Below are 13227 nucleotides of genomic sequence, written 5' to 3' on the forward strand. Positions count from 1 at the left end.
GATGCAGTGTCAAGATTAACACACGTCATTGCTCTAATTCCTATTCAACAAGTACAGTTAGGGCATAAGTGGCATAGAATCCAGACTGAAACTGGCTCCTTGTGAAACACATTAAAACCTTCTTTAAATAATTTAGCAAAATTTAGCACCATGATAGTTTTCTACGACGGGGGCTCACTCTATTTCCTGTTCCGACCAATAAGACATTCGTTGTTACTTCCCCTGACGGGACCAGCAAGACCTCTGATTTGCAGACGAACAAAAGGGTTGGGAGCACATCAGACTGATGCACTGAAAACTCACCGATGTGCGTGTACCCTGCCAATACAGCAGCTTTTTTCTGACGACAGCAGGTTGGAAAGAAACAAAAAGTAATCATACAATTCACACACACAAGTACTTCTTCTTCTTCTGCTTCTTCTATTTTTCATTCAATGAGACTGATATCTTGGAGTCCGTTTCCACTTTTGTTTGGTGGTCTAAATGTGTTTCTTCACACCATGACCAGTCTATTTTAAGCTTTGCGACAATGTTGAAGCTAAAGTTCTCCTTATTCACTACTACGGCTTTCCTTTCAGACTGCTTCCTGAGCTGGGCTTGCGTGAGTTCACAAACCTGTAACTCTCACTGCGTGTTGCACGGGTTGCTCGTGTCAAAGTGTACGCTTTTTGTCGATGTGTCAGTCAGCCTTGATCTCCACCAATGGACAACGTCAAGACACCAGCATCCATGCAATAACTTGACCCAAAGGGCTGTGTCAGCTTGTGCGTGTGTGTGTGTGTGTGTGTGTATGCCGTATGTCACTGTGTGCGTGTGTTGGGGGGGGGGGTGAGGGGTGATGGGGGTGAGGGGGTGTATGTGTGTCACTGTGTGCGTTCATGTGCGTGTCAGTGTGGGTGTGGGTGGGTGCATGCTCTGTCGTGCATCAGCCATGCACACAGAGAAATAGCAAAGGCATTAAACAACATGTCCTCCCAGATTTTTTTTTATATCTTTCAAGTTATTGCGGTTCCGAGTCATCTCTGTATCAGCATGACTGACTGACTGCCTGTGTGTGTGCGTGTGTGTGTGTGCGTGTGTGTGTGTGTGAGTGTCTGTGTGTGTGCGTGTGTTGGTCGGATCGAGTTAACTATTCTGTCTGGGTGCCATGACTCTACCAGACAAAGAATAAGAGACTGTATTTTTCTGTAACTGTATTTCTATGGATTTCAAAATACAGAATTCCTCCCCCCCCCCCCCCCCCCCCACACCTCCCCACCCAACTTTACGCAAACCTGACGCACTCTTGTTTCTGGACCACCACACCAAAAATAATAATAATAATAATGAAAATATAATAATGATAATGATAATACTACTACTAATAATAATAATACATCGGTTTTCGGCAGTCGTGTGTCATAAAACCAAGTGCTCTACTGTGAGAATATTTGTGGTATTTTTCAACGGCACCCCCACTTTCCTGTTGACTGGAAAGGAAACGAAACAACCGACGGTGAACCATGGACGTTGTAAGGGACTTAACTGTGATCAGTTTTTGTTTTTTTGGGCGACGCAATTACGGACTGGTTTCCCTTGCACCACACTATTTTGTTCTGGGAGAAAAAGAAAGGGTTGAGAAAGAGAGCGAGTGATAGACAGAGACAGACAAACAAACGTGTATAGAGAAAGGGACAGAGGAAGCGCGTGAAAAGCAAACAAACAAACAAAGCAAAAAATATAGATTTCTTTATTTTGGAAGATGACAAATCAGCACTTTGCGTCAGTTTTACCTCGGTGGGATCTTCGAAACTACTTACTATGATAGTCAGCTGAGTCAGCGACAAAATACACGCACACACACACACACACACATGATATGTTTACAATGGCACATCAAACAACTAAGGGGAAGAGGAACCAGAGCTAGACAGAGATGGGGATAGATCGTACTGGGAGACAGGGGTGTGTCAGTCACGGTGACCGTATCTTTGTTGCTCTGCAGCCGTGCCCAGCACACCACACACTGGGGCCATATCAGGGTTCAAAAAACGGGTAAATATCGATCCCGACATGACATGTTTGCGATGGCACATCAAACAACTAAGGGGAAGATAAGAAGAACCAGAGTTAGAGGGATAGGGATGGACCTTGTTCGTTAGAAAACCGGAAGTCAGTGAAAAGTTCAGCCCCTTCACCTTGGGACGTCCGGATAAGTAAACATGGCGACTGTCCGCTGAAACTGAAAGTGTGCTTGAATCCATGAAAGTTAAAGAACCGAAAGATTATTGAAAAAAAAAAAAAAAAAAAAAAAGAACGGACAACTGATAAGTAGCGCGAAAGTTGAACTTGTTCGTCGTGCAAAGATTTTCAATTGTCGTGGAACCAGAAACAAGAAGGCGACTGAGGGGGTGTGTGACCGTATCTTTGTTGCCTACAGCTCCAGCACACCACAAACTGGGGCCATAACAGGGTTAAAATTTTAAAAAACAAAAACAAAAAAAACCGGTAAATATCGATACCGTACGGAACCTGGACCAAAAAAAAATTAAAGGAAAATAAAATAAAACACGAGTACAGTAACATTCATGTGCATCAACACAGAACATGCCTCTGGCGTCGACCATTTCGACAAGTTTCCATCACAGGATTGGAGGGGGGGGGGGAACTAACAAGTACATAGACATAATCATATATATAATACAAATCATTGTAAATAATAACAGGCACACCAAACCATAAATTTCCAATGGGCATCTCACACTTTATAGGCGCAAAAAAAAAAATTAGTAAGAGTACCCAATCCAAGTCCAGAAAAGCCAAAAATATAATAAGGATTCCTTTTTTCTTTCTTTTTTCAAATATTATTACAAAAATGTGTGTGTGTGTGTGTGTGTGTGTGTGTGTGTGTGTGTGTGTGTGTGTGTGACTGAACCAGTTAGATTGAAAATGAAAAAAAAAAATGAAAAAAAGACGACAGAAAGAAAAAGGAAAAAATCCAGAAAGACAACATCAGAAAAACAAAAAAGAAATTCTCCAGCAGAGAAAATCAAGAATGTCAGGATACTATCCATACTGAAAAAGCCCCCGTCATCCCCACAGGGGCTGGAGGGGGAGGGGGGAGAAGGCGGGGGAGGAATAGTTAGTTGTAGAGTCGAGTTTAACTCTCTCCATACGAACGGCGAAAGAGACGACGTTAACAGCGTTTCTCCCCATTTACCACCATCAAAATATTACAAGCGGAAGGCTCTTACAGTAAAGAGGTGAATGTTGACAAAGAATACCACAATTCTGACGACGGAAGCTAAAGATTGGATCATTGAGACACCCACTGGACATCCGAGGGGTCTGTGTAGAGGAGAAGAGACGACTGGCCGTACTGAGTGAGTTTAATGACCTGTCGGCAGTTAGCCCTTCAGGTCAAGTTGTTCTGGACAGATGTCCGGCAGTAGTCGTTTTTCGGTGGTAAGATGTTGGAATAGTTAGCTCAGAACTTACATTATATACGGCACAAGGCACAGACACACAAACCATAAAAGCAGGCACTTAAGACAACACATGATAGAGCGCGTGCACACACACACACACACACACACACACACACACACGCACTCACACGTACGCCTCTTAATTGTCTTGTTTAGAATATCACGGCTGTTTTAAAGGAATAAGAGCGTTTGAAAATATGATTCGGGAACTATATCGATCGATATATACATTACTTGTCCCTAAAATGTAAGGTAAACCACGGAAATGAAGATGAATGAAAATGAAAAAAAAAAAGAGTGAATGAAGGAATAAGAGGAATAAACGAGTTGATGAATACATGATAAAAAAAAAAAAACTGATGAGCAAACGTAGTACTGATTTCACACGCACGCATGGATGATCAGTCTCCAAAACAATGAATAAAATGATTACTTGGCAAAGAAGCACACACACACACACACACACACACACACACACTACCACCGATAGCAACAACACACAAGAACTACCGTACATGCACCAGGCAATAATACCTACAGTAAATCACACGCGATACAAAAGCCACCATACAGTTTCAAGCCAAGGAAGCTTAAAGGCTGTTGCCCTTCAAAGCGCTCACTGATAAACCATTATAGTTGATACATGAAAGACCCCGTGTAGCCTTTTATGGCAATAAGGGCCGTGAATTCACATTCACTGTGCACAGAATTCGGAATAGGAAGGCGGGGCCCAATCTCTCCTTCCAGTTTCAGTTTCTCAAGGAGGCGTCTCTGCGTTCGGACCACTCCATATACGCTACACCATATCTGCTACACAGACGCCTGACCAGCAGCATAACCCAACGCGCTTAGTCAGGTCTTGAGTGCATGCATTTATATAATTTGTGTACCTATCATTCAGAATTTTTCCAGAGGACAACACTCTCGTTGCCATGGGTTCTTTTTTCTTCTTTTTTTTCTTTTTTTTTTTTAGCGCGCCAAGCGCGTGCTGCATACGGAACATCGGTTTATCGTCTCACCCGAACTACTAGACACTCAGTTTGATTTTCCATTCAAACTTGGGAGAAAGGACGAAAGCGGGATTCGAACCCAGACCCTCACGGACACTGTATTGGCGGCTGGGCGTCTTAACCATTCTGCCACCCTCCTCTCCTTCCACCACATGTAACCTCCCCCCTCCCCCTAAGTCTGGGTCCCGTTCACACATGGGTGGAGTGAGGATAATCAGAGTAACTACACAGTAAAGCGTCTTTCCCCGAGGACACACTGACACCACCCTGCCGAAACGGGGATTCGAACCCTGGTCACTGGTGATCCTGACACTGGTGTCAGAATGAGTCCAACGCCCGACCGACACTGCCACGGTGCCATTCATACAGTAATGTACCGAATGAAATCGTGGAAATGACTGATTATCACCATGGAAACGTTTTAACGCAGCAAACATTTCTAAGGCATTTTTTTGGTTGTTGTTGTTCTTTTTTGTTTTGACTATACAGCAACAGTTTTGGCAACATTTTTCATTCAAAGACAATGTGAATTTTTTTCACCAGTTTAGCATGCGTAACAAGTGTTTTCGCACACACACACACACACACACACACACACACACACACACAAAATCATCATATGTACAATATTTTCATGTAATATGTCTACAATATATGTACAATTACAAATGTCATTGTCTATGTGTATGTATCAGATTTCAAAATATTAATGTCATTGTCTGTAGAGATACATGATTGAATGAATTCAAAGCCATTGTCGATGTGAGGGTAAAAAAGCCAAAGTTCACAAAGCAAGCACGGAATACACTGATTGCAAAGGCGGTGCTCAACAACACAACTGCTCAACACACACTGAGCAACACTGAATCATCCCATAGATCCCAAGAGCAAACATTTTGAAGTGATCACAATACGTCGTCTTCATATGATCAGTGACAAAGGTTTAAAACACAACCAGCGGTAACTTTCAATAAAACCATCATTTAAAAAATGGGGGGAGGAGGGAGGATGGGTTTTTTTGTTTGTTTGTTTGTTTTGTTTTTTTCCGCAATGTTCGGCTTATCACCTCTTCTCAAGTTTCAAGCAAGAGCTATTTACAGCACTTTAATAACAAACACACAAACAAAATTAAAAGGAAGGGTTTCTCTCCTCTACCTTAGACGCTTGAGTGGTGTGAACAAATTTGCATTTGCATTTCAAACAGTAGGGGGCCGGTGGGCGGGGGGTTGGGGGTGGGGAGATAAGGTGTGGATCGATAGATGACAACGACTTCCACCCAAAACGCACAATACACAGGGTACGTATTAATTACACGGATGTTCGCAGCACTTGAACAAAAAGGGCAGAGTTACTTCCCTTCACCTACAGCCGCTTGACAGGAATGTGCGAAGATGAATTTTGCATTTCAAAAGGGGTTGGGGTGGCGCAGCAGATGATAATCAACACCACCCAAAACCTGCAATATATATATATATATATATATATATAGAGAGAGAGAGAGAGAGAGAGATATTGTAGATTGAAGAGGTTATGCCAGTCTTGAATTAAAGCTAATTTGTGTTTGCACATTTCTTCTGCCTTTGCTGCTGTGTGCACATGTCAAATGATTGGTATAAGGACAGGCCCGGCGCTTCCTTTTTTGAGGAAGTGTCTGGGTTTGTTCCAATGTACTTTTTATTTACCTGTGTGCTAGGTGAATCGGTAGCGTAAGCATCATTGACTTGAAGTTGTGTACCTTGTGTAATGGAGAGAGCTACCACTCTTTACTATTTGTTAATGTATATAATATATATATATATATAGAGAGAGAGAGAGAGAGAGAGAGAGAGAGAGATTTGTGTTTAACGTCAAGGTGTCCAAACTGTCAGCCGGCTTCTTTGAATCGTTGAGTTTATAAAAAAAACCCAAGAACTTGAAAGGCAGTTTCTTTGTCATCGCCGCTGAGAGAAACGGGACACCGTGAAAGAGACAGACATGTGGGCCTACAGGCAGACAGGAGAAAAAAAAACTGAACAGAAACAGAGATCGACACACAGAAACAGAGACAGACAGACAGACAGAACAGCAGACAAAGACAGAAAGAGACACACACAGAGAGACATAGAGAGGTCCAAGGTTCCTCTCAAAAAAAAGAAAAAAAAATTCATGTGTAACATTCTCAGAGTCGCCACAAGGCTTTTACCACACACTCCTACAGTTTTCAGTTTCTGTTTTCAGCCGCGGTTTCAAGGAGATTTCAAAGCGTGTGGAATGACGCCTCCCACTCCACCACGGTGAATTCAGCAACAGCGTCCTTCTCCACCTCCTCCTCATCATCATCATCCACATATTCCTCTCTGTTTCAAGGCCTGCAGACTAATCCATATACGCTACACTCTATCTACCTACAAAAAAAAAATTAAATTAAAATAAAATAAAAGAAGCAGATGCCTGACCTACTATGCTGGGCACCCAATGCACTGGCCTTGACAAACGTTCAACTGGGTCACCTTGCTCTGTGGGATTCCACAACCCCCCCACCCCTCCCCACCCCCTTTCATCACCCATCATCTTCTTTCCCCTCCTCCTTTTCTTTTTTCTCTCTCTCTTCTTCTTTCTTATCAAAAACAAACACGACTCATGAAACCCATCAACACAACCGCCAATCCACATCTGGACTGTAAAAATTTATTAAAAATGTGTGTGTGTGTGTGTGTGTGTATTATATAATTGTGTGTGTGTGTGTGTGTGTGTGTATCAAATCAAATTATGGTGTTTAGACCCTCGCCGACCACTAAGGCTATCACCACATGTGTGTGTGTGCGCGCGCGCGCGCGCGTGTGTGTGTGTGTGTGTTCGCGCGCGCGCGCGTGTGTATGTACGTATGTGTATCATAGACCTATGTTTGCATGCATGTACGTAAGTATATACAATCCAACACCACACGGAAACCCATTACCAGTTTCAGCCCTTCCCTCCACTGTCTCAGCCATCACCACCATCTACCTCCTCAAGCACTGCCTTGCGCCGCAGCAGTACCCGCTGGGTCATGTGGCGGGGGAGGAGCACTCGCCGACCCACTAACCCCGGCGGCCGCGTCAGGCCGAGCAGGCACACCAACAGGCACCCCCGCCTGCCTGTAAGGTCCCACGTCCTGGAACTCGATAGAATCGTCAAACACTTCGTCGTCGTCGTCATCCTGGCAGCAGCGACAGAAGATGAAGGCGAGGACAGCGGCCCTGATGGGCTTGTGCAGCAGCCATAGCAGCGGCATGAGGGCGGCGTGCGTGTAGCCGACGACGACGGCGGCAATGCGGGCTCCGTCCGGAAGGTTCCAGCCCAGCCCCAGCTTGTCGGCGAAGACGAAGAGGTGTGAGGGCAGCCACAGCACGGCCCAGGCCATCGTCACCGCCAGCAGGGACGTCACCTGCAGCACGCAGGACCGTGCACGTTGCACGCGCATTGGTAAGCCATACGTCCGCCGGAGCAGCGTGCACACATGCACACACACACATGCATACGTGTACACACACACACACACACACACACACACACACACACACACATTCATTACAGGAATATAACAAGGAGGCAAGGGTCTGTGATGGTGTGGGAGGTGGGGGTGGAGGTGGATTTTCGTCTCAACAACTGTGAACAGACGTCAAACCGCAGAAGAACGAAAACACGCACGCACGCATGAAACACACGCACGCGTGCACGCATGCAAGCGCACACACACACACACACACACACACACACACACACACACACACACACACAGAATTATATCTTCACAAATCAATTCATTTATGAAAAGAAAGACAGTCAAGCTAGTTTTGTTTATTTCATTTCTGAGAACTTCTTCCCAGTCCTGCCTCATCTAGCTCGTGTAGACAAGCAATTGTTTTCTATAACTCTGAAACAATTACCACAATTAAAGTATTCTACCAAAAGCGTCTATTAAAAAATGTGTCTTTTACTTCTAGGGAAAAAAATGCCCTGCCGAAACATCTGCAAAAATAACTTGCCCTTCGCAAAACATTTGAAAGAAAAAAAGTCCTATCAAACCGTTTAAAAATCTGTCCTAGCAAGATTTAAAAAGTTTAAGTTCACATCGCCTTTAACGGCCATCGAGGCAATGAATTCATATCCGAAGACGACACACAGAGTCTAGCTAATGAAGCTAAACGCTGCTGCCCTTCAAAGCGCTCACTGATAAACCATTAAAGTTAAAAGTCCCTAAACCATGGAAGTTATAAGGTTAAAGGTCCCGTAGACTTTTACAGTCATAACGGCAGTGGTTTCAAATCCAGTGTTTGGGGCTTGGCATGGTACACCGGGGCCCGATTCTCTCCTTCCGCTCTTTTGACCTTCCCCGACAAAAGACTGGTATCCATTTACACCTGGGCGGAGTGAGGAAAATCGGAGTGACGTGCCTTTCCCAAGGGACACAGCAAACAAGATCACTGACGCCGAAACATGGAACAAGCTCCCTGATAACCTCCGTTATTCTGATTCCCTCGCATCTTTTAAATCTCGTCTCAAAACTCACCTTTTCCCTCAGCAATAAGTTCAATTGTGGCAGGTCCACTTCCTTTGTGTTAGCTGTGCTTGACTATGTGTGTATACATATGTATGTGTACATAACTACATGCATGTATATGAATGTGTATTGTGTGTGCGTGTGCGTGTGTTTATGTAAGTTTGTGCCTGCCTATGTGTGCGTATGTGTTAGCGTAGCTGTTTGATACACATGTATGTTAAAATGTATGTATGCAGCGTGTGTGTGTGTGTGTGCGTGTGTGTGTGTGTGCGTGTGTGTGTGTGTAGTCACATTTTGGTGTGTGTATGTAACATAGATATGATGTATTATGTTAACAAAAGCGTTTTTGTAAAGCACCTAGAGCAGATTTCTGGATAGTGTGCTATATAAGTATCCATTATTATTATTAACCCTGAACTCTTGATCACTGGTGAACACTGTATCAGATGTCCAGTCTCTTTACCGACCCTGCCACGGCGCGTCTTCGATCAAGATCCTACCAAATTGTATTGTATTGTATTGTATTGTATTACTCTTTCGTCACAACAGATTTCTCTGTGTGAAATTCGGGCTGCCCTCCCCAGGGAAAGTGCTACACACAGAGCGCCACCTTTTTTTCCTTTTCTTTTTCCTGCCTGCAGTTTTTATTTATTTTTCCTATCGAAGTGGATTTTTCTACATAATTTTGCCAGGGACAGCAATTCTGTTGCCGTGGGGTCTTTTATGTGCGCTAAGTGCATGCTGCACACGGGACCTCGGTTTATGGTCTCATCCGAATGAGTAGCGTCCAGACCACCACTCAAGATGGAGAAAATACTGACAAGCGCGCTCAGATTCTCTCACTTCCTATGCAGACGCATTACTCCTATACAAACAAACAAACAAGAGAGGCAGGGCCTTTAAGACTCACTTGTGTTACACTTTTTTTTAAAAATCCAAGCTGTTTATGTATTGAGTATAATTTCAAAATGTAATGTTTAAGATGAGAAAGATCAGTTTAAAGCGAATTAAGTCCCCTAGCATTAATTACAGAGTAATTTCCCTTTTTTACTATCTGCACCAAAACGTTTGCAAAATAAATAAAACTTCCATGCTTAGCAAAAGAAGTTCCTGTTTGAACACAAAATGATAATAATGACTGCTCTTGTTGTTGGGTCAGAATATCAGATCAAAGTGCCAAGTTTAGAGAATACAAAAAAATATAAATATAACAGTATATGCAGTTTGCATATAATAAGGCTTCTTTTTTTTCTTTTTTTTGTGCCCATCCCAGAGGTGCAATATTGTTTTAAACAAGATGACTGGAAAGAACTGAATTTTTCCTATTTTTATGCCTAATTTGGTGTCAACTGACAAAGTATTTGCAGAGAAAATGGCAATGTTAAAGTTTACCACGGACACACACACACACACACACACACACAGACAACCGAACACCGGGTTAAAACATAGACTCACACTTTGTTTACACAAGTGAGTCAATAAAAATGTCCTAAAAAAGCATGTGAATAAGAAAAATAATTTAAAACAAAAACAAAAAAAGCAAAAAAAACCCGAAGTCTCCTCACCTGCCATTTCCAGTGATCCCTCTCCTCAAGCCTGTTCGTCTTCCTCACCATGAGGAAGGCAGGGAAATCCTCGTCGAACTCCTCCCCCTCCATCCCCATCCCCACCCCCACGGCTGCTGCCGACGGTCCGCGTCTCTCCTCGGAGGGGTCGCTCAGCGGTGTCTTCTCCTCCGTCTCTTTCCCCTCCTCCTTCTCCTCACTGAGGAGCCGAGGAGAGCTTGTGGCAGCGTGGGGAGGATTGTCCACATAATGCCTGGAACTGATCTGACCTCGCTGTCATTCTCAAAAATTCTGGGAAGGAAAACCTTGTTCAAGTGATTTCTATTCAGCCCCTCTTCCCCATACTCCTCCAACCAATCATTCTGTATCTTGGGGTATATAGACATTAATGGTGTTTGAAGCACAGATGCTGCTGCATGGATTTGCCAAACTCCCATTTCTTTTCCTTGATGACACATGCTCGCCACTTCCTTCCGGAAAATGTCTTTGATTGTCAATGGAGATAAATCTTGCATCTCAAAAAAGTCAGAACTCATTGCATAAGCTTTAGACACAGAGAGACTGGTATAATGGTCCTCATGGGCTGCCATTTCAACAATAATTCTGGTTCGCAGTTCTTGGTGATGATCTTGAGTACCGTATGCAAGAACAGATATTGATCTTGGTAAACAGTTTCCATCTCCTGTTATTTCAACAGGTTCCAGATGATCTGGGGCATCCTCGGGGTAAAGATCCTTTGAGATTCTGTCAGCATGGTAAAGAGTGCTATCGAACTCTGAATACAGTCCTATACTGCTGGATTTGTAGGCTTCATGTTTCTCTGCTTTTACAGCAAGTACCTTTAAGTCATAAAATGAATGAGTTGCAGCATTCTGAAGTCTTGTTTGTAATGTTGTAAAAAAAAAAAGCTCTTCCTTGCATTCACATCTGAGGGTTGGGATGGTTGAGTTGAGGGTGTGGGGTTGGGTGGTTGACTTGGCGGTCTGGATGGTTGAGTTGAGGGTGTGGGGTCTGGTGGTTGACTTGGCGTACTAAATGGTTGAGTTGAGGGTGTGGGATTGGATGGTTGACTTGGCGGTCTGGATCGTTGAGTTGAGGGTTTGGGATTGATTGGTTGACTTGACGGTCTGGATGGTTGAGTTGAGGGTTTGGGATTGGGTGGTTGACTTGACGGTCTGGATGGCATACGCCCTGGGCCACATCTCACTTGATTTTGGCGCTTTTTTGTACTGTGGGCTCTTTGAACTTCTTTGGCATTACGAATTCTGTCTTCCAAGATATCCTTCTTCTTCTAACTCTGGAAAGCCAAGTAAGTAGTGTAGGAGTTTGTTGTCATCATGCGCATCTTGTGCTTGATCTTCAATGTACAGCTTTTCTCTTTCAAGCTTTTAAGGGCAGATTTTGTCAATGCAACTGCTTCATAATTTTCTGGTTCAATCTTTGCTCGGTCACGCTCAATGATATCGTCCATTATATTGAAAGTTCCTTCTATGAGGGGTCCAGTAAAAACAGATAAGCATGCAGAGGCCAGTTTGGAGAGATAGGGGTACAAGGGCTCATTGCTGTCTTCCTTCTTAAGTTCACTAATCTTGCCCCACCAATCAGTGTCAATTCTTCCATTGTCTCTATATGATGGAAGGTAGCCATCAAGTTTGGTATCGTTTACGTATTGCCGAGCTTCTTTCTGCAGTTCCCCTAACTCATCTTGCTGAATGACATTAGGCAGTAGTTGTGGGATATACCACTCTGTGTTTACTTTACTCGAACGAAATAGGGGGTGAAACAGTAATGTCTCTCCTCCCCCTTTCATTTTTTGTCCGTCCCGGGGACGGACTGCTTCTATGATTTTCCGTCCTAGGCGATTTTTTTCTCTCGGTAAAATACAGAGTTTCAGGGCTAAGTAACAGTGTGTGTGTGTGTGTGTGTGTGTGTGTGTGCCTCTCTCTCTCTCTCTCTCTCACACACACACACACACACACACACACAGACACACACACACATTCTCTCTGTTCTCGCTTTCCAACGAACAGTCCCATCCGGATTCCAGCGGCAAAAATGGGAGTCGTACACAGCGCGCGCGGCCAGACACAGCTGGCGCTGGCTTCAGTTTAGCTAAGCACTGGTCAACCAGTCAAGAGAGTTCCATCTTCCGGTGAATAGTTCAGTATTCAAGTTCCGACCAAAACTTTCCCGGACCAAAAGCATAGGGACAAAAAAAAAAAAAAAAAAAAAAAAAAATCGAAATTTCATCAAGACGGAAATCCGTATGAGACGGAACCACTTGCACCCCTGCTATTGGCAAAAGACAACGAAGAATTCTTCAGTCTTGCGTCTTGTCCGTATTGGCAAAAGTACAACGAAGAATTCTTCAGTCTTGCGTCATGTCCCTATTGGCAAAAGTACAACGAAGAATTCTTCTGTCTTGCATATTGTCGTCATAGGCACACGAAAGAAATATTTATCTTGAATCTTGTTCTTATAGGCAAAAGATGATAAAGAAGACTTGTTTCTTGCATCATGTACCTATAGGTAATCAAGAAATCTTTATCTTGAATCTTGTCCCAATAAGCAAAAGATAAAGACAATAAAAGAATTATTGAATTTTGCATCTTGTTCCTATAAGTAAAAGATAACACGGGATTCTTGTATCTTTGCATCCT

General features: G+C 43.5%; 1 protein-coding gene across 1 annotated transcript; it reads right to left on the reverse strand.

Moving 5' to 3' along the window:
* Window positions 1-6586: 6586 nt before the first annotated feature.
* Window positions 6587-11824, reverse strand: LOC143284961 (uncharacterized). Its single transcript, XM_076592122.1, has 3 exons — window positions 11798-11824; window positions 10568-10840; window positions 6587-7883 (listed from the first exon to the last, which is right to left on the reverse strand). The coding sequence occupies exons 1-3, from the start codon at window positions 11822-11824 to the stop codon at window positions 7467-7469; spliced, it is 717 nt and encodes a 238-aa protein (XP_076448237.1). The 3' UTR covers window positions 6587-7466.
* Between the last annotated feature and the right edge of the window lie 1403 nt (window positions 11825-13227).

The sequence above is a fragment of the Babylonia areolata genome, chromosome 8, assembly GCF_041734735.1.
Source record: "Babylonia areolata isolate BAREFJ2019XMU chromosome 8, ASM4173473v1, whole genome shotgun sequence".
Lineage (NCBI taxonomy): Eukaryota > Metazoa > Mollusca > Gastropoda > Neogastropoda > Buccinidae > Babylonia > Babylonia areolata.

Excerpts from the sequence above, each read along its gene's own strand:
- LOC143284961 (XM_076592122.1), bottom strand. The coding sequence starts at position 11,824 with ATGCCAAAGAAGTTCAAAGAGCCCACA. Across the intron at positions 10,841-11,797 it reads AGAAGTTCAAAGAGCCCACA|CGAGGTCAGATCAGTTCCAG; the intron begins GTACAAAAAAGC and ends TGAGAATGACAG. Across the intron at positions 7,884-10,567 it reads GGGATCACTGGAAATGGCAG|GTGACGTCCCTGCTGGCGGT; the intron begins GTGAGGAGACTT and ends TGCGTGCTGCAG.